The 19,216-nt window shown below is 41.4% G+C and overlaps 1 protein-coding gene across 4 annotated transcripts in view; it reads left to right on the top strand.

Annotated features, from left to right (window-relative positions):
• add3a (adducin 3 (gamma) a) overlaps window positions 1-19,216 on the top strand; it is a 95,911-nt gene that overhangs the window by 63,035 nt on the left and 13,660 nt on the right. For all 4 annotated transcript variants that reach the window (XM_054603911.1, XM_054603908.1, XM_054603910.1 and 1 more), the window contains 7 exons: window positions 8,718-8,856; window positions 9,841-9,992; window positions 10,520-10,600; window positions 15,478-15,627; window positions 15,898-16,041; window positions 16,753-16,851; window positions 18,344-18,520. In XM_054603911.1, coding sequence (XP_054459886.1) covers window positions 8,718-8,856; window positions 9,841-9,992; window positions 10,520-10,600; window positions 15,478-15,627; window positions 15,898-16,041; window positions 16,753-16,851; window positions 18,344-18,520 — 942 coding nt within the window. The remainder of the gene's footprint in view (window positions 1-8,717; window positions 8,857-9,840; window positions 9,993-10,519; window positions 10,601-15,477; window positions 15,628-15,897; window positions 16,042-16,752; window positions 16,852-18,343; window positions 18,521-19,216) is intronic.

Below are 19,216 nucleotides of genomic sequence, written 5' to 3'. Positions count from 1 at the left end.
TGTGTGTGTGTGTGTGTGTGTGTGTGTGTGTGTGTGTGTGTGTGTGTGTGTGTGTGTGTGTGTGTGTGTATATGTATTTGTACTTGCAGTGACAAATGAACTTTGAAGGAGTCAGCAGGGAGGCAAGTTAAATCAAGGATAAAGTTAAACGTTGCATAAGCAATGAATGTCGTGAATGAATATTCCTCACAAGCAGAGTTATACAAGCGTGGAAGTGTGTGTGTGTGTGTGTGTGTGTGTGTGTGTGTGTGTGTGTGTGTGTGTGTTGTGTGTGTGTGTGTGTGTGATTGATATTGGGTAGTGGCTGCCGTGGTTTGGCCTGTTTCTTTTTAATCATTAAATGTGATCCGCATTCTGCACATGCCCAGTGTGGTTTTCTGGGCACGGTGTGTTTCGTGCCAGATGTCTGGAAGGGTAGCAGCATGGTGCTCCCGATGCAGATTTCAACTTGATACTCTGTGTATGTGTGTGTATGTGTGTGTGTGTGTGTGCGTGATTGAGTACCACAAGTGCAGCTAGGGGTGAGCAAAATGAGTGAGTACATTAAAGGAGCGTGCTCTAACTAGACAGTCAAGCTCGTCTGTGGTCAACCGTCACTGGTGTTTTTTTGCGCTGTGTCTTCAGTCCGTCCTTATCAGACATGATTCAGCATGTTGAATTAATGGCAAAGGCCATCAGAGAGAGAGAGAGAGAGAGAGAGCTGTCTGACGCCATCGCAAGGCAAAGCAAAACAGTGGCGGCCACAGTGATCTATTGAACATGCCCACCCCTTTTGTATTCTAAACATATAAAAACATATTTCATGCCTCTGTGAGACGCTCTGCAGAAAACACATGGATGCTGCTGACCAACAGCTGACCTTTGGCTCTATCCTCTGTGGTGCGTTCGAGTGCTTGACTTGACGTCATGCAGTGTTATGCATATTATTCCCGCTTGCCGTAGTAAAGCAAGTTGATAAGCACCTGTGTGGGACCTGTCATCTGGATCTTAAGGCTTTATGGAGCCAGCCAAGGCTCCGTTGTACCTGCTCCGTGGTTCAGCCTTCAGCTCTCAGTCAGTAGTAACAGGTGGCTCCCCGTTGGCAGCAGAGGGGTTTACAGGCCTTACATCAGGACAGTTGGCCTCTCAGTGCTGCTTTACTCATATTCAACAACAACAAGTGTGTGCCACCAGCTGGTCATGCACACGTGTGCCCTCTCTCTCTCTCTCTCTCTCTCCTATCATCTCCATTTCTTTCTTGGTTGCTCTCTCCCTCATATACAGCAACAACAACATCACCAGCTGGGAGTTCACACATGGCGCCTCTCTCTCTCTCTCTCTCTCTCTCTCTCTCTTCTCTCTTCCTCCCTCCTTCTCTCTCTCTCCGTCTGTTTGTTTTGATTCCAGTGTAATGGGACTAGTGGCGACTCCAGATTACATGTTTGTAGCGCTCGGATGGCAGGTTGTATTTAAAGTCGGACCAATATAGACCAGGCGGGACTGAATCAACTCAGCTGACTTCGTCCACTCACCTCATTCATGCGGCAGTGTTTACCTTTAGAAACCGGAGGCTACAGCTGAACCTTGAACCCATTCTGTTGTTTGGACACCCACATGGCCTGTATGCAGCAACAATATGCATAGGGAGGCATAGTGAGACAACACATGGGGGTGGATGAAAGGGAAGGAGGGGAGGCAATGCATGCTTCTGTAAATTGGAACACATGAGACAAATACATATTCTGAAAAAGTCCCTTGATGCATTTATGGAAGTGACATGGGCAAAGATATCGATCACATTTTCAACCTGAAAGCTGGTAGTGTTTTCCTTTCCTCTACAAATATTACAGCAACAAAATCCTTTGATTTTGGATGCAGTTAATGACATTTAAAGAAACTTAAAAGACAAAAATGTACACATTTGTAGAAATAGTTTTAATGTGTAATTTCCTTAAGATAAACAGCCGAGCGTTGTGTTTTCCTCAGTGAACTTCTTGTTAATGTGTGTGATAATCTGGCTTTTTGTTTTAATATTACTTGATTTATTTGGTTTATTTAAAATCATATGAGGAAAGAAGAGAGGAGAGGAAGTGAAAGATTTTTCAGAAGGCTTTTGGTGGAGCGTTTTGTATGACATGCCAGGATTACAATTTGTCTTGGGGTGGTTTTTGTGAGGCACACTGAGGGGATTTTCCGTTGCATTTCGAGAGCTTGGATACAGATTTTGGCTGCAAATGCAAGTCTCATGATGTCATGGCTGTTAGATCATGATATTCATTTGTTTGTGTTAAATTCTGCGGTAAAGCTTCTTCTCCCTGTGAAGGTTGGGAACTAGGTTGACGTGACTCTATTTGCGAGTCAAAAGGTCAAAAAGCCCTCAGAGGCTTGAAATCAAATCAGATGAAATTGAATTTGAGTCATACTTCCACATGCTGCTTCTATTTTCTGCATCTCCGCTCATCTTGCTTTTTTCCCCTGTTATTAGGTTTTCCTCTCCATTCCTGTCCTCGTCTTGTGGCACAGTTTTACATCATCCATAGGAATGTTTTACGGATGCCAATTGGTAAATTTACTCAGCCTCATTTGCATTAGTCCTGTGGTTTTCCAGTGGAAGCACACGTTTTCTCCTCTCTTCCCATACACAAGTGGATAATTTATGGTGCTTTGGCGGGTTCTGCCAAGTACCTGCTCATGTGAGGCAAATGTCACAGCTGCACTATAGAGTGTTTTCCCTTTTCCTTTTTAAAGTCCTGAAGGTCTCATTTGATAAAACATTAATGGTTGAACTCACTGCAGAGACTCTTTTTAAAAAACCTCCGCCGCTCCCCTCAGAGCCATGTCTCCGCGGCTGTGTTTCAGTTTTGGCATTTCACGACATCTCTTGGGTGCTGAACTTGCCCTCAGGATTAGAGGGTAACATACTGAAATGTTACGAAGTCCACTTTAGCTCATGTGCAACCTCAAAAGGAAAGGCAAAAAGTCAAAAGACTCTGTTGGGTGCTTGGTTTGTAAGCATTCCATGTCTGGCAACTGAAATCAACATTTTTCATTCAGTATTGTTTTAGTCGAAAAGGAAATAAATGTTAAGATTTCTATCTTGCAGAAGATGATGCATGAATATATTTCGGACTGGAAAAGTGCACTCAGTAGAGTGCAGATCTGACAGATGAATGAGATGAATACAACCCATATTTGGCTAACCTTCCGTCTTGACACTAATGCCTGTCAGGGGCGTAAAACTCAATTCATTCAAATTTTTAAAAATGCCGCAGTGATTTAGGCAATCAGTTCAAGCTTTCTGCTTGCTATGCAGCAGCTGAGTGGCAGCGATGTACTCAGCAATGTGTGTACTGATCCGTTAGCTGTCAGCCAAACCATCCTGCCAAAACAATAAAAGTGAGCAGCAGAGCAGAGAAACAGAGGTACTCAGCAGTGTGTGTATGGTAGTTTCATTAGCTTTTTGCCATCCACACCGCAAACTTTTTTATCTTACTGTGGGTGCATTATTGGCTGTGTTAACACTAACTGCCCCTACCGTCCGGGGGCCGGTTAAGAGTAGTAAGTAAGTAGTCAATGGTAGTATAAAACAGGGGATTAATAGTGTTTTGTGAAAATGTGAGTCACTACAATCACAAGAGGTGTTTGAACATACAGCCATAACTTGCCACTGAAAATAGTATGCAGTTTGCTGCAGCAGAATGTGAGATTTGCTGTGGACAGACAAGAGAGGTGCATAGTCATGGATGCACAGGCACACACATGCGACAGATCGCATTATCTTCCTGATGGAAAGAACTAGGGATGCATTCTCCAATATGCTGGATCTGATACTGACCTGATTAAGTGGATTGGGTATTGACCATGACGTGACCGATCCACATTAAATAGTTTCTTTGCTTGCGCCCTCAGTTACATTAATTCAGTCACGACCAACCTCAGTTTCTAGTGCCACAGTAACCCCTGGCTTCATGTTGCAGTGCATTAAAATGATTCCAGCGAGTTCCATGCAGTAAAGTGAGTGAGTAAAGAGTGTTACCAAAATGTTTAACTTGTGAAAAACAGCAGTGCTATCGAAATGGTGCTAATATCCTGAGTTGAGGTATCTGAAACATGCTCTCCTGCACTTTCTGCTGATGTGAACAAAGTGAGAAAAAGGGCAGAGAGTTTATGCAGAGTAGGGAGCTGTTGCAGCTGGAGTTGGGGACCAATTTCCCTGACACACACACACTGTGAGGTTAGATGGGGGGAAATCAATAGCTGTGGCAAGCTGGCAGGCAGGCACTCTCTTACTTTATAACACTGTCACGTTGGCAGCTTGAAAGAACAGCATTGTGCTGATATAACCGGGGAGGTTGTGGCTGAAATTACAGGCCTCACCTGGTGAGCAAGTGTGTCTGCAAGCTGTGAGGATAATGGGTGTGTGTTTGCCTTTTATCTATCTTTACATGTAAGTCTTAAGTTCTCGATGCCTCCTTTACTTATTCAACGGTTTGTTCAGCCAGTTAACGCAATCTGAGCTTGGATGACATCACCAAGGGACCTGGAAAAATGCAGGTCGCTGTGTTCTTCCAGGTGAACTGAGATGCAGTTTTGAAAGAGTGTGAATGTAATCCTAACCTGCTTCTGGAAATGACCCCAAAATATTGTGTTCAAAGGTTGAGTAAACCGAAGTGGACCTTTTGTTATTCAGCTGATATAGACTAGTTCAGGCTCCTTGTGAGTGTTGTTTTCAAGCCTTTTCAAGTTTGCTTCGTGAACAATAACCCGACTGTTTCAACGTTAATAATTAAGTCAGTCAAACTTAAATAGTTTCATTTCACATGAGCACACGGCTGTGTCTGAGGTAATGCTGAAACCATCGCTTCTGTGATCAGTGCACAAGCACATACATGCCGGATCGGCGTTGCTCCAACAGTCATAACTGCCTTCCTTTCCCACAGGGTGACAAACAGCAGTTAGCAACAATAACTGACCTACACAAAAGGAAACTTCTCTGTAGATCATATGACACGAGCTCTTGGAAGACTAGAAACTTCCTGTTGTAGAAAGAGTTCGAGGAAAAGTTGCCATTGTCCCTTAAAGAAGGTGACCTGGACGATTTAAAATATGCACGTGAACATTTATTTTAGTTCACCATCCACCAAGTAGTAAAGTCCGATGAAGCTCCCTTTCCAGGAAGCATCTGCCCTGATGTAATGTCCTTCATCAAGGCATAAATCTTGAAGACTGTTTCTCAGCAAGAACCATTCAACTCTCACCTTTGAGAACGTATGAAACTTTTCCATGTTCAGGCAGTCAGGCAAACCAGTTTTTTGCTACGTTTCATAAGTGGACATGTTTTACTACTTTCTCCACTCTTCGGCTTCGACTCGCACAAAAGTGCTGGCCAAGCTCCAATCTGCATGTCGACTTTATGCTCTCAAGACCGCTGCAGGTCCATTTTGAGAGATTAACTTTTGCCATTTTGGAGCAGTCACGGAAACCCTTCCTCATTTCTCTGATTGGATCACATTTATTTCCTCCAGTAAGTGGATAGACCTGCTTGCCTGTCAGTGGTTTTAAACAGGCAATGTAGATGATTGATGTTTTGGGGGGTTTTTTCACTCCAGAGGTTAAGTGCGCTGTAACTGCAATGATGTAATGTCGTTTCACTCTATTTCTTGTCGTTGGGTTGAAGTGGGAGTGTCAATAGTTGAGCAGTGAAAAAACACACTTGATGTGTTTTGTTTTTGCTGCAGATGTGGAGGGGTTTGCCAAAATATTAATGATAGGATCCACCTTAGGCCACAGGATTAAACTGTTTAGATGATGGGAATCAAATCCCTGCTGTCATAATCTTCTTGGGAACACACACACAAATTGTAGACCAGATGCCTGCTAGTGTGTGTGTGTGTGTGTGTGTGTGTGTGTGTGTGTGTGTGTGTGTGTGTGTGTGTGTGTGTGTGTGTGTGTGTGTGTGTGTGTGTGTGTGTGTGTGTGTGTGTGTGTTTTTTTCATGCTCATGTGCTTTTTGTTGTGTTCAACAACATTGCAAGACTGTTTTGTTGAAAGTTTGTCTAAAATTGATTGGACGATATTTTTAAAACAAAATTGATTCTGTGGAGGTTTTTTTAGCTCATTTGATTTTTTCGGCCCACTCTACGCTCTCGCATAGCATCACTTTCAGACATGACGGGCAGCTGTTTTAAGCAAAAAGCTCCAAAACTCCACTTTATACTACCTGCTCAGCATCAGACAGCAAGCAGACAAAGTTTGTGACTAGCAGGTGAAGATAGTTGAGCACTTAGCAGCTAAAGAGCCAGGTAGAGAGTTGGTTGAGACCAAAAGAGAGCTACAAGCTTGGACTTGATGTGTAATTAAGCTTCTGTCAGCTAACATCTTCAACCTAAAAAAAATATAAGTCATTGTCGTGTTTACAGCTTGTATTGTATTAATGTAGGTTTAATAGTACCATTAGAACTATACAAACTGATGTGCGTTTCATGAATTATTTTATTAGCAGCTAGTGTCACAGACCTAAAACAAAGACCTTTCTAGTCTAACCAGGATCAGGTGTCTCTGCTCTGACTCCAGTAAACTGTGTCTTTAGCACCGCAGCTCCAATGTAGATGAGATGTGCACAACAGTCTTTGAAACAGAAATGCCCAGAACAACAACAGCAACTGAAAACAAATAAACCCTGACCCACCACTGTCAGACATCCGCAACAGGCTGGTTGCTACGGCAACCTCGCCACTAGGGACCGAAGAATGTCTGGCCTGGGTTCAGAATCAGCGGTGCTCCGGGACTCTATGTGTCCTGACACGGGGGGTTGCTCCACTTTTAACAAAACACCCCCACATGGGCACCAAACCAAAGGCCTCAACTCCATTCGTATAACACTAATGGACCGTCCCATGGGGGGGGGCAGAGACAGGGAGAAGTTAAGTGTCAGAGATGCTTTTGTGCACAGCTATATTGGAAATGTGTTGACTGTTGCATAAGCAGTGAGATGAAATAGAGGCGTTTAATATTGGATGTTGCCCTGCAATAGGAGGCTGTGGCCTATTTTCACTTTCAAGCTGTACTGATCTTGCCACAGATTCCCATCCCTGCTTTTTAAATTGAAAGCAGGAAGTTAGACTCAGAGTGTCAGATATTGTCAGTTCACTCTATGATATGGTGAAGTTCATTTTAGACCAAATCCAATGGATTGGTAGCCTGACATCACCAGAACAAATTGCAAATGTGAGTTTTCAGTGAGTATAAGTTCATTTTCGATATCAATGGCGCAGAACAAAATGATTTTAGTCGAGCCAGGAGCTGTTTGAGTGTTCATTAAGATATTTTACCTTTGAAAAATACAAATTTCTGACTGTGGGAAGTCGTCTTTATGGATTATATGAACAAGTCCACAAAGTACAGAAGCCAGAGGTTAAACACAGGAGTAATGCTTCTGCAAATAAATTGTATTTTTAAATTGAACTGACTGCAGACAAACTTATAAACAAAAGGATGAGAATACAAAAAAAAAAAACACCAAAGCAATCATATTACGGCAGCAGGTTCTTAAAGCTATAACATGTTAGGATTTCAGAGGAACGGGTTTATGACTCCTCTATATCAGAACACTTCATTGTGTGTTACTATGCATCACCTCTGCACTGGTCACAGCTTTAATAACATTAGCCCGTATGGGAAGGTGAGTGAGCAACCTTATTAAGATTATGAGCTACATAAAGTATTACCTCGTCTGCTGTCACACTCTGCAGCCTGGGTTTTACTGTGGCTTTATTAATACAACATGTTTGCATTACTTTCTTCTCCGATCTTCATGCATACCGAGAATTCCAAAAATTTCAAAATTTCTGTTTGAGAATTTTATTTATCAGCTGCTTCATGATGAGTAACATTTGCCTTGAAAGAAAGTGAAAGCGGAAAATCATACAGTACTCAATGTGATGTAAGGCAGCCAGCTGTGTGTGTGTGTATCTGGTCTTGCATAAGAGCATGTTAGCATATACTGCATTGTGTCTGGGGATTCAACAGTTGACTGTAGACTGGATATGACAGTTAGCCTCTCACACACACACACACACACACACACTCGCATCAAGCAGCCAATCGTAACGCAGGCTGTAAACTAGCCGGACAGCCAATCCTGACTCAGCTTGTTGGGAAGCCAGCCTGTCCTGATCCAGCTTCACCGAGCCCTTTGAGGACGATCCAGATTGACACCCGAGGAGAATGTCTAATCTGTGATTAACACGTCTCCCTCTTAGTCCTTCTCTTCCTGTCTCTCTTAATGTTCCCACATCTTTTCACTCTTTCATCCCTCTGTCGCCACTAATCCCCTGCTCTCTCTTCTCCCCTTGACTCTAATCTGCCTCAACATCATCTCACCCTGTCTTTTCATTTTTTAAATGTCTTTAGAGTTAAAAAAAAAAAAAAAAAAAAAAGTTGAGCCTCTGTCTTCAAAATGAAATAAATGGTCCCTGTTTAAACTGCATAATACCTGATTGACGTGTTCAATCTTGTAACTCAAAGTAAAGTTCTCAACGGCTTAATTTTCTTGTTTAAGATTCAATTATTGGATATATTTCATGAGATTATAAAATGTATATTTATCCCGATTTATCCTTTTCCGATGTTGAGAAATTGGGTTCAGTTTTCAGTTTTTGACTTCTGCGTCGTCTCCGTGTCATCATCCTGCCTGTTTAACTTTATTTCCTCTCTCATCTTTTTCTCTCGTCTTCCAGGCCTTCAAGGAGGAGTTGGAGAGTCTCATCCAGGAGCAGCAGCGGATAGGGAACAACCCCACCGGCCTGCTGGCCCTCAGACAGATCGCTGACTTCTTCATGTCCACCTCCGTGGGCGGCTTCAACACCTCCCCCCTCAGTAAGTGCTCACGGTGCTGTGGCACGTTACACTATCATTTAGCACAACAGGCCAACCTTGCCCATGGTGCAACTGCTTTTAACAGAAAAAAAAACAAAAACAAAGCTTCGGTATTTGAAGACTGGAGATCCATAATCCAAACATGAGCTTTGCGTGCTCAAGGGCATAAATACCCCGAGACAACCCAACCCCAGACTCCGGAAGAGCTGCGCATACTTCTCTGGGTTTTGATCTAGGAGTTCAGTCCAGGAGTCCATATGTGAAGTCTGCTTCCAATCAAAGCGCTGGAATGCACAACTAATGCAGAATTACACGTCAAATGCAATATAGTAGAAGAGTTCAGCTTTCTTAAGATAAACCCCTAATGAGTACGTCTGAGGGGCATTGGCAGTAAACAAAGTATTGGTTGGAGGGCTGTTTACATCACCTCAGTGTGATGCATGTGGAGCTGGAGCTATTCACATACGCAAACGATTACAAAAATGCATAATTAAAATGCATATTCATTTACATAACCAGTGTTGACGGGTCACAAGAATGGCTGGGCCCGGTCAAAATGCATTCCCCCGGAGAACAAAAAAAAATCTCCCATGCTCCTCTAAAGTATTTTAGACAGAGACCCAATAAATGCATTTGTTTTTGTTTTTTTAAGAGAAAATGTTTGAAATACATTTGAAATATTTAATAGGCAAGTTTTGATATTTATTTTGGGTGAATTCATATCTATTTTAATCGGGAATTTTAAAGATAGAATTAAAGATAGTCGAATAGAATTCACAGTAATTGACTATTAAGAAAATAATCGTTAGATTAACCAATGGAAAAGTAACCGTTGTGTCAGATACATGACTAGATAATAAGACAGATGTTGACAGTGGTCCTGTGAGGCTGTTGTTGCCGTCGTTGGGAGGAGAGGATAAAAGTGTATGTTCTTGAAGCCATATTCTGTCATTTCCCTTTAACCCTGATCATCCCATTGTTTAGGTCTGGGGATGGTCACTCCCATCAACGATTTGTTCGGAGCGGAAAACACCACGATGGTGAAAGGCGAGAAGCTGACGCGCTGTAAACTGGCCAGCACCTACAGACTGGTGGACCTGTTCAGCTGGGCCCACCTCTCCAACTCCTACATCACAGTGAGTAGCTGCACCAAGAGCACCACTGGATTTAATAACTGAGCTCTTAGATGTGTTGACAGTTGTAGACTGGGCTCGAAACCAGTCCCTATTTACTGTGTAGTGCATCACATTTACTGCCCGCCATTTTATTCCAGTGTCTGGATTTTAAGTTTTACAGCAAAAAATGACACTGGTGCAAGAGAATTTATAATTGAGTGACCATTTTATAGAGTAGCTAAATAAATATTTCAACACAGGTAAGGTTTGTGAAGACAGAATAAATAGATATATGGCTATGGATTGGATGATGTTTAATCAGTGAGTTGTCTGGATTCCCATGTTACTTTGGCATTTGGAAGAATGCTTCAATAAGATAAAGAACTGATTTATTTTTGACTTATCGCTCACTTGACTTTTGATTGGTCTGGTTTCGCTGTTTTCTTTTCAGAATAGAAAAAAGAATAAGAAAAGTCTATCCTTACTGAAGCCTGAGTTAAAGTCAGCTGTTGTCAGATTTACATCCATATGATTCTTTCTTGTCGTAGGGTCGAGTCAGCAAAGAGCAAGACCACATCCTCATGATCCCCAGAGGACTGTCCTTCGCTGAGGCGTCCGCATCAAATCTGGTAAGAAACAAGCCGTGGATCCTTCCCAACATTTATATCGCCATTTAGTTATATACACTCAGCCCTAAAAAATGTATTGTATCCAAGCAGTAAAGCAAAAAGAATTGCAAAAATAGATAACGTGACTTCACTTAACTGCATAAAAATATAACATTTTCATTTAATTTAAAGAACGTGTACCATGCACAAGATTCTGAGTCTGGAAATTTTATTTTTATTTTTTTTGAAAATCATGTCTTTAAGTGATTGTGTATCTATGGAACTGAAACACAAAGAAGTAAGACGCCCACAGCGAAGACTCTAATGATATTAAGCAATCTGTTGGTTAGAGTGAAACAGATCAAATAGGCCAATGTCCTTTTCTGTGTATCTTTTGCAAACAGTGCTCTGAGTGTTCAGGTTTTGGCCTTTACTGAACAGGGCTAATTCTTCCCCACTTCACTTAATCACACATTTACTTCCTTCATTGTACGTCCTTGAATAGTATGAAGGGTTAAAACTAGTAGATTAGGCTTGTTTCAGTGTTTTGGTCTCTGTATCGCCCTCTCATGCTGTGGCAATAGATGTGCTATAATGTGTGTAATAATCTGTTTGCATCCTCCTGCCTTACATTTTCGCTCCCTCTAATTGAGTCTATTTTCGTCCGTTTTGTCAGTGTCATTGTTCTCCGCTCGCTTTTCTTTCTCTGGTTTCCATCCAAGTGTCTATTTTTTCTCATTCCAATGTATCAGAAACAAATTCATTCAGTGTTGAAAACAAGAAATAACACCCTGATTTGTATTATTAATAAGCTGATGTATGCCATAATTGTTTTGTAGACATATTAAATAACTTGAATAGAATAAGAACTATGGTTCTGTTTTGATGCACATAAAGCATTTAATCATGAATATTTCCCTGACAGCTGCTGTAGTTGTCAACTGCAGCTTATGAAATTTGAGAAACTTTGTTTCCATACTGGTACACCATTGTGAATGAGTGGTCAGTCAATATTTTGTCCTTGTTTAATTCATAAAATATAAAATAATAAAACACTGTAATATCAACTTGCCCAGCAGCAAAACATTCCTTGAATGCTTTTCATGTTGCATATTCAGGACAAATATTTGTGCGTGTCTACCAAACAAAGCCAGGTAACTCCCCCGTAATCCACTTATTATGTTTTGTGACATTTCTAAGGTTTTTTTGCATAAAAGTCACTTGACACTTAAATAATATATTTTTCTCCCCTCTGTTCTCTCTGCTTTGTTTTACTTCACCCCTGCTTTACCTTCAACACCTGTGCAAACACACACACACACACACACACACACACACACACACACACACACACACACACACACACACACACACACACACACACACACACCTGTGTAATGTGAGGGACGACAGCTGGATGTAGTTCATAATGCAAACAGGCATATTTCACAGTTTGACCTGCAGCAGAGATATGCAACAAAACTCAGCTGAAGTGTAGTTCCAGCTTATCACCTGCTACCTGCTGGTGCCTTCTAGCTAAAAGAGAGTGAGGGATGAAATAACAAGCATTTTTAAAGTAATTTAGATCCTCACAACACCAGTTATGATTAGTTTAGTTTTACATTAAGTCAGATAAACAACAAAGCTGGGTTTACAGTCAGATCTTTCACAAACTAATCACAAATAAAATACAGCTTTGTGTGTTCATTACTTGGTTATACAATGCGTAAGGTAACCTGGTGGGAAAAGAAAATATTTAGAATTTATGTTGATGCAGAATAAAGTCCAGAAAATATGATATCTGTCAAACACGGTCAATTTGATACATTATCTGTAGAACATCTGTCTTAACTTCCTACCCCCAAACAATTTAGTGGCAGCAGATAACTGCATTAAAATAACAAATGAGTCCAGATTCTGCAGTGCACAGTTCTCTGTGTCTGGATAAGCATGATAATGCAGTTACCACAATAACTGAATAAGGAATAACGTTTTTTTCACCAAACATATTAGAAAGAAAGAATAGATTGGGATTAGGTTGCAAAAAATCAGTATGGCAACGGCTAAAATATCGAACTCGAGGCTTCAAATCCATAGTCCACAAACCAAATGGGGACGTTACAGTGTTTATATATATATATATATATATTTTTTTATTTATTAATTTTTATCGAAATAATTTACTGTTTTCTTTTAGGTGTTCAAAGACTGCAGCAATATTTTTGCGATACTGGCTCTTAGCATTTACATAACAATACTGACCAGATCATCTCAAACAGTGTTTCCCAATACAGAGCTGGTGTTGCTTTGTAGATTTATATGACATTGGGATGCATTGCCCAGTATCCCAATTCAGTTCTCACTGTAATCTGCTGACTCACTTCATTCTACTGGGAAAAGTAGAAGAACCTGTTTTTGGGTAGCTTGTATTGTCATGTTTTGCTAACAGCTACTTGTTGTATAGATCACAGGAGACAGCAGGGTAAAATGTAGGCTGTAAGCCAAAATCCTATTTTTAGTGCATCTGGATCACATCTATCTTTTCTGTGGTCGTCTGTACGAGAGCGATGACAACAACGTTGCAGCTTTTGAGAGAAGCATCAAAATGATGTTGTCTGGCGCTTTCAGTTCGCTCTGACTGTGTTTAAGTCTGTTTGTGTTTTGATGCCAGTCTGTCTCTGCTGGGATTCTCCCTCCCTAATCCTCTCCCCTTCTCATTCTTCTTCTCTCAGCCTGTTTTGATCCGGCGATCTCTATGGTTACACGGTTGAGTTCAAGTGTTTAGAGAAGCGAACAGATTGATTAAAAGGGAGTCATCCAGAATAAAGAGTTTGGGAAGATGTGTTGGAGTCAGCTGGGTGGAGGCTGCAGCGTCTGGAGTTCAGTTGGCTTTGGTCAGTTTCTTTCTCCCTCTCTAGCTCTCTGTTTGATCTCGGAGGTGAAGCTAGGGTCACTTTTTGATCCACCTCAGTGTTTTTGGTTCCAGATCAGTTTGTTGAAGGTTAAAGTTCAAGTTTCAGCTGCCAACACTTCTTCTTCAGGCCCCTATCGTGTACTTTCCATCCAACCGAGTCCGATTTCAGATTCTTTCTGACGCCTCCGTTGGCATCTTTGTATAATTAGAAGTGCTATGTTTGTCAGAAGGGCCTCTCAGCAGCGGGGCAGGTTTTACTGAATGGGTGAGGGACGTGACGGGGTGCATGCTTACTGTACTGGACATGTGATTTAAACCAGTCGATGTTCGATCGTCTGACAGCTGGCTGCGGCCGCGGTTGTGTGTGGTAACAAAGATGGCGGTGGTTAGTTACGCTCGGCCGGAGCCATTCGCTTTCCTCTGCTGGGTGAAAGATCAATAGATGCTCATCCATCCAGACATCACTATGGCTGTTAAAAGGCGGAGCAGCAGCGGGGACATGTCTCAGGATTTTCAGCTTGAGTTGATCCAGAGATCAGCAGCAAGCTGTGGACTCCACCCTGCTGTTTTAATTCATCAATATTTTTATACATCAGTGCCAATGTAACACCTGTGTTTTTGATCTTATAACAAAACTCATGTGACCTTGTAGTTATATGCTCCACACTTTTTTTTTGTACGTTAAGTGTCACCCACTAATTTGTGAAATTAACATAAGATTAAAAAAAATGGTTAAAATAACCATACAAGAGCTATAAAAATACAAAAGAAAACGATGAGATTAATGAGAATCAGAAGCATTTCTTTTGTTAACCTTAGGTACTTTAGGTACTCTATGGACTTAAGTTTTCTGTGGCACAATTTCATCCAGTTAGTTTTCAGGGGCCTTATTTTTAAGTTTCGTGCCAGCTTTTCAGAAAGGTATAGTTTTAACATATATACTTTTTCTTTCTTTTTTTACAGTAGCTTGTGTCTGTTTTTGTTAGGACCAGGTAAAATGTCTCAGAAGTATGAAGCTACCACACACTTGTCCTATCTCAATCCATTACAATATTTTAATCATGTTCTTTTTACTACAAGACTCGACTTAATGTGAAAAACAACCGTGACTAATTGTGAAGCAATTGCAACATTGCGGCATCTTCTGGAATGTCTGCGGTTCATTGTCCCAGGAGTTGTGGGAAATGTAGTCCCCCCCCCCTTTTTGGGTAGTGATATACTTTAGCTAAAAAAGTCAAACTGAAACGATGTTTTTTTTTTGGTACCTTTTTTTAATAAAATATATGTTTCCTGTTTGTTATTAAGTTTTGCAGCAAGGACTGTTATCTGTGGTCAGTTGCTCTTTCTTCAGGTTTTTAATACTTCAGTCTCTTTGACCCCTTATCCGTCTTTATTTACTCTGGTTATCCAACTCTCTTCCTTCCAGGTCTCTACCTCTATCTTCCCCTTCATTGCTCTTCTCTCTCTCTCTCTCTCTCTCTCTCTCTCTCTCTCTCTCTCTCTCTCTCTCTCTCTGTAATCTCATAACCGCTAACTGGCTGGTAATGAAGTTGTCAAAGTAAAGGACGTCATGTCCACTCTACGACTATATTATGTTTCCTGGTAATACTCCAATTCTTTTCCTGGAGGGGAGCGGGCCGAGAGGAGGAATCGCTGATAATGTGATTGCTGTCATCACGCTCATTGATTTTGACGTTATCAGCTCTGTGTTTGTGTGTGTGATGGAGCAGATCTCGTTATGTGTCATACGCATATTTAATTACACTGATGTGGGCATGGTTAGTTTACCAGTACGTTTCCCTCCAGCCTCATCATATTCCCCTTCGCCTCCTCAGGAGAGCCGTCTAGAAGATGCTGCTGTCAACTTTTCGTTAATCTTGTTCAGCGTGTGATTGAGTGCCTTTGCACCAGTAAAGAAAAAAATATATATTTTGTGCTCCATGAAGCATTCACTGAGTGTGTCTCCTCTCCTTGTTTCTCCCAGGTGAAGGTCAACATCCTCGGGGATGTGATCGAACAGGGCTCCACCACCCTGAGGATCGACCCCGCAGGTTTCAGCCCCCACGCCGCCATCTACTCCATGCGTCCAGACATCCGCTGCATCCTACATCTGCAAACTCCCGCCATGGCTGCTGTAAGTTAACGCTACGTTGGAAAGTCTTCGAACGACTGTCGATGTTCCCGATTAAACCGCCGAAAACACCTGAAGTTCTTTTTTTTTTTTGAAAAAAATGTGAAGTTGTCTTCAGGTAGATTTGAATGGTGTAATTATGTCACACCTCCAAGGAATAATGATCACAAAGGCAGCTAACTTAAATGTCAGATGCAGACTTGGATGAATAAAAACAGCTGTCAAAGCTTCTTATCTGTCTCTGCTCTCCTCTTCTCTTCTCACCTGCTTTAGGTGTCATCCATGAAGTGTGGCATCCTGCCCATTTCCCAGGAGGCATTGAGCATTGGTGATATCGCCTACTACAGCTACCAGGGCAGCCTGGACGACCAGGAGGACCGCAGGGAGCTGCAGAAGGCCCTGGGGCCTACAGCAAAGGTAGGAAAACCAAGACGACTAGACACTGAGCAAGGCCTTCTAGCTGGGCAGTCCTCATCGGTCTCAAAGGAATACGAGCTTATTAGAAATACGCTTAAATCGCTTTCTTGACGAAAGTTAGATGAGAAGGGAGATACCACTCTCAGGTGGCTGGCTTTAGCTTCATATTCATGCACAGACAGAAGGCGTTATCAACCTTCTCAGTTAACACTTAGCAACGAAAAATTATAAAAAAATGTTTCCCTAAATGTCAAACTTTACATTTAACTCGCTAGACTAACAGCTCTGCTTCAGAAAGTTAATTTCCCATTCATTCGCTCCATTGACATTTCAGAGAATCATTTTATAAAAAAGTTTTAAGCATTGAACTCAGCCAACGCACTACGAGATGAATATTGATCGTTAAACATTTGATTTAAGGCAACAACAAAAATTGGGAAACAGGAAAAAAAGACAAAAGTTCAACACCTTTTTAAGAGTGAATGAACTACTCATCCCATAAACCATCCCATGAGTTTTCCATGAGTGCAGCTCGCATTTTAAATGTCAATAGCACAGGGGATCATGTTCATTTAATTGTTGGAATACCAAATCGTGATTGCAATAAATATTTGATTAGTTGTGCAGCCGCCAGTTGAGACTGTTAAAGACTAATTCATCTGACTGTTCTGCTGTGCCAAATAATGCTGACGGTAAATGTGTGTGTTACAGGTTCTGGTGCTGAGGAATCACGGTATAGTTGCTCTCGGAGAGACCATCGAAGAGGCCTTTACCTACATGTACAATGCCCAATATGCCTGCGAAATCCAGGTACACACACATACACACACACACACACACACACACCAATGCACACACACACATTAGCTGCTGTTTTGGGTACCCAACATATTCCAGCAGCACTCAGCTTCCCTTACACATGTATTATTCTAGCAGGGCGGCAGCTTTTCCCGCTAAACATAATCTCTCTACAGCCCTTTTCACATTTCCCCCACTATTGGAACACTCCATAAGTCATAATCTCTTGCCATGCGGGAAACGTTGGCTAATCAGTTTTACAGCCAGGCTATTATGAGTGATGAAGGGAGTAACGAGCTGATGTGTTGTTGTTGAGGTCTGTCCAATGTAGCATTAACAGAAGAGTGTAGTTCTTCCTTTCATTTATTCAGCCAGTAAGAAAGCTGAAAGAAAGACAGCAGATGGTATTTCAGGAGGTCTGGATCAAGTCGGAGAAATGAATAAATATTAGATATTAAATCAGTATCGGCTGATATGTTTACATTCATATTTTGTGTATCTTCTCGTTAAAATCTCAACAACAGAGAGCTGAATTCCGCCCTCTGTACCCCTGGATGGTGAACGGGATGTGTGGAAAGATTGTGGAGTAGCTCGGCTAACTTAAAACAACTAGTTAGAATTTGATAAAGGGTTTACACATTGAGCTAAAAGTAACAGTTGGAGCAGTTAGGTTTAAGTAACGTTTAAATGTAGTAGTTTATCTTAAAGTAAAGTTGAAATAGTTACCTAAAAGCGATAGATAATTAGAATAGTTAGCCAAAAGAAAAGGTTGAGATAGTCAGTGAGAAAGTAACAAATAAATAGTTGGATAAATATTTGAGACTTGGCAACGTACACATCCAAAAGTCAACCAATTCAACATAAACAACAACAATTCAACTGTATGAAACATTATAGTTATAATATCCACTTATACAATTCATGGTTTAATAATATCCAGTTTAAAATATTTCCAAAGGAACACATTTGGAACATGGAGGGTGATGTGGAAGAAAAGGGGGTCACATGACTACAGTGTTGGGATCAGCAGATTTAAAGTTATCTGACTTTTTTAAATGACGTGTGGTCACTTGTGTTGTTCAGCGGCAGAGTTATAAGAGATGTCGTGATGTCATGTGTGGGCTTTCTCTGGCGTTTTTCCCGTTATACTCTTGCGTGTCTTTGTGTTCACTTGTACGGAGGGTTTTAGAGATGTTATTGCATCCCTCGCTGTGACGGGCATACCAAATCTCCCGATTGACACTCCCCGGTCAAGCTAAAGAAAACATTAATCCATCCGGCAAAGCCCGGCTTAATTTCTATAAATAAATCCCCCCATCACGTTTGTTGTATTCCCCGTGCAGTACTGTATATTCCTTGGCGCTGTGGTAGATTTAGATTAAGGGGTAGTCCATTTTGGTTTTGATAAACAACGTTTTTCTCCTTAAATATTCTCATTTTAGGTGCCTTTTTGTCTATTTTGTGTTGCTCACACGTTTCTCCCTCTGTCCTTTTGTGGCTGCAGGTGAAGGCCCTGGCGTGTGCCGGCGGGGTGGACAACCTGATAGTGCTGGACTCGGCGAAGTTGAAATCACAGGTGCACACCGTTGCCAAGGATGGATCTGTGAACATGGGCGCCACTCTAAAGTGGAAGTTTGGCGAGATGGAGTTTGAGTCTCTGATGAGGATGCTGGATAACCTGGTGAGTCCACAGACATCAGAGTGAGAGTCATCACAATCATCAGGCTCATTTAATGACTAACACTTTTCACTTCAATTCTGTGTACATCTTTGAAGAAATAAGCTCAGAGGTAAATATTAAAATTACATGAAGAGAGGGGCACTCAATTTATTTTCCTTTTCTTGAATCTCAGCACATTGAGGCATTTTGAGAGGTCTTGTTTTCTACAAAAAAACACAGTTTTCAAATAACTAAATCTCTGTCTGGTCTTTCATTGAAAATATACATTAGTGACACATCCTATAGGCATTTCATAAATGCGCTGCATTTCTTTTAAATGTCCACCCTGGCAGAAACTTATGTTTGGGTTGTTTTATAGTACGTTTCTGTTTCTCTGTAACAAACTGAAGAGGGGCTGGGTAACGACCATGTGCACTGTTGGCCACTGAGGGAGTAAGCAGCGCCCCCTACAGAAACCTCGACTGTATGATCAGAAAATAGAGGGACAACAGCAGAACTAGCCTCTCTTAAACCAGTCAACGTTATTTGGGAAGCACAGTGCGGAAACAGCTTGAAGAAAGGACAGATTGGTTTTTAATGACACAATTAGAAGGGAAGAGGCTGTGATTGAATAATAATCATTTTGCATCACCACCAAGAGCTGCTGTGTGAGGCCTTGATAAATGACTATGCTCTTTTTCTGTCTGAACTTCTCTT

This window comes from Anoplopoma fimbria, chromosome 9 (assembly GCF_027596085.1).
Source record: "Anoplopoma fimbria isolate UVic2021 breed Golden Eagle Sablefish chromosome 9, Afim_UVic_2022, whole genome shotgun sequence".
In the NCBI taxonomy this organism is placed as follows: domain Eukaryota; kingdom Metazoa; phylum Chordata; class Actinopteri; order Perciformes; family Anoplopomatidae; genus Anoplopoma; species Anoplopoma fimbria.
This window is presented reverse-complemented; position numbering and strand designations above follow the sequence as displayed.